This window comes from Salvelinus namaycush, chromosome 7 (assembly GCF_016432855.1).
Source record: "Salvelinus namaycush isolate Seneca chromosome 7, SaNama_1.0, whole genome shotgun sequence".
NCBI lineage: Eukaryota > Metazoa > Chordata > Actinopteri > Salmoniformes > Salmonidae > Salvelinus > Salvelinus namaycush.
Genome location: NC_052313.1, coordinates 3,206,143 through 3,207,510, shown reverse-complemented (window position 1 = coordinate 3,207,510; position 1,368 = coordinate 3,206,143). Strand labels below are relative to the sequence as shown.

The window sequence follows — 1,368 nt, the reverse complement described above, 5'->3', positions numbered from 1 at the left end:
AATATTCGTTCTCATGGAGACTGTAGTCATCGCAGACCTCCATCAGGCTCTCGTGGGTGTTGCAGTCGCGAAGCTTACCCAGGCGGGTGCGTGGCAGCCGGTCCAACGTCCGCCACAGGACCTCGTGGTTTAGACCTCCGACGTTGACGCGAACCCTCCTGGAGCGGGCCTTGCTGCGGATGATCTGGATGGGATCCGGGGGGAGAGAAGTCACCCCTGGGTGGTTGATGGGAGTCTTAGGGCCGACCTTCTCAGCCATGGTGGTGTACCGGAAGAAGGGGGATGGAGGTTTACCTGTGAGGAGGAGGAGGAGATGTGAGGTGAGAATAAAAAGCTGAAAATATAAAAGAAATACAAAAAAGAATGTTGGAGATGAGAGAGAGAGAGAGAGAGAGAGAGAGAGAGAGAGAGAGAGAGATCAACAGATTGGAGATTACGCACAGGCACATTTACAGAAATCTCTAATGAATAGTCATGGCTCTAACAACACAGTGTTATAGTCCTTATAGCAACAACACAGTGTTATAGTCCTTATAGTAACAACACAGTGTTATAGTCCTTATAGCAACAACACAGTGTTCTAGTCTTTATAGCAACAACACAGTGTTATAGTCCTTATAGCAACAACACAGGGATATAGTCCTTATAGCAACAACACAGTGTTCTAGTCCTTAAAGCAACAACACAGTGTTCTGGTCCTTATAGCAACAACACAGTGTTATAGTCCTTATAGCAACAACACAGTGTTCTTGTCCTTATAGTAACAACACAGTGTTCTAGTCCTTATAGCAACAACACAGTGTTCTAGTCCTTATAGCAACAACACAGTGTTCTAGTCCTTATAGCAACAACACAGTGTTATAGTCCTTATAGCAACAACACAGTGTTATAGTCCTTATAGCAACAACACAGTGTTCTAGTCCTTATAGTAACAACACAGTGTTATAGTCCTTATAGCAATAACACAGTGTTATAGTCCTTATAGTAACAACACAGTGTTCTAGTCCTTATAGTAACAACACAGTGTTATAGTCCTTATAGCAACAACACAGTGTTATAGTCCTTATAGCAACAACACAGTGTTATAGTCCTTATAGTAACAACAGAGTGTTCTAGTCCTTATAGCAACAACACAGTGTTATAGTCCTTACGGCAACAACACAGTGTTATAGTCCTTATAGCAACAACACAGTGTTATAGTCCTTATAGCAACAACACAGTGTTATAGTCCTTATAGTAACAACACAGTGTTCTAGTCCTTATAGCAACAACACAGTGTTCTAGTCCTTATAGTAACAACACAGTGTTATAGTCCTTATAGCAACAACACAGTGTTCTAGTCCTTATAGTAACAACACAGTGTTATAG

General features: G+C 42.0%; 1 protein-coding gene across 1 annotated transcript in view; it reads right to left on the bottom strand.

The window, feature by feature from the left end:
• LOC120050289 (potassium voltage-gated channel subfamily B member 2-like) overlaps positions 1–259 on the bottom strand; it is a 31,483-nt gene extending 31,224 nt beyond the window's left edge. Inside the window, exon 1 of the mRNA XM_038996866.1 lies at positions 1–259. This exon is cut by the window's left edge and continues 320 nt beyond it. Coding sequence (XP_038852794.1) covers positions 1–259 — 259 coding nt within the window.
• Between the last annotated feature and the right edge of the window lie 1,109 nt (positions 260–1,368).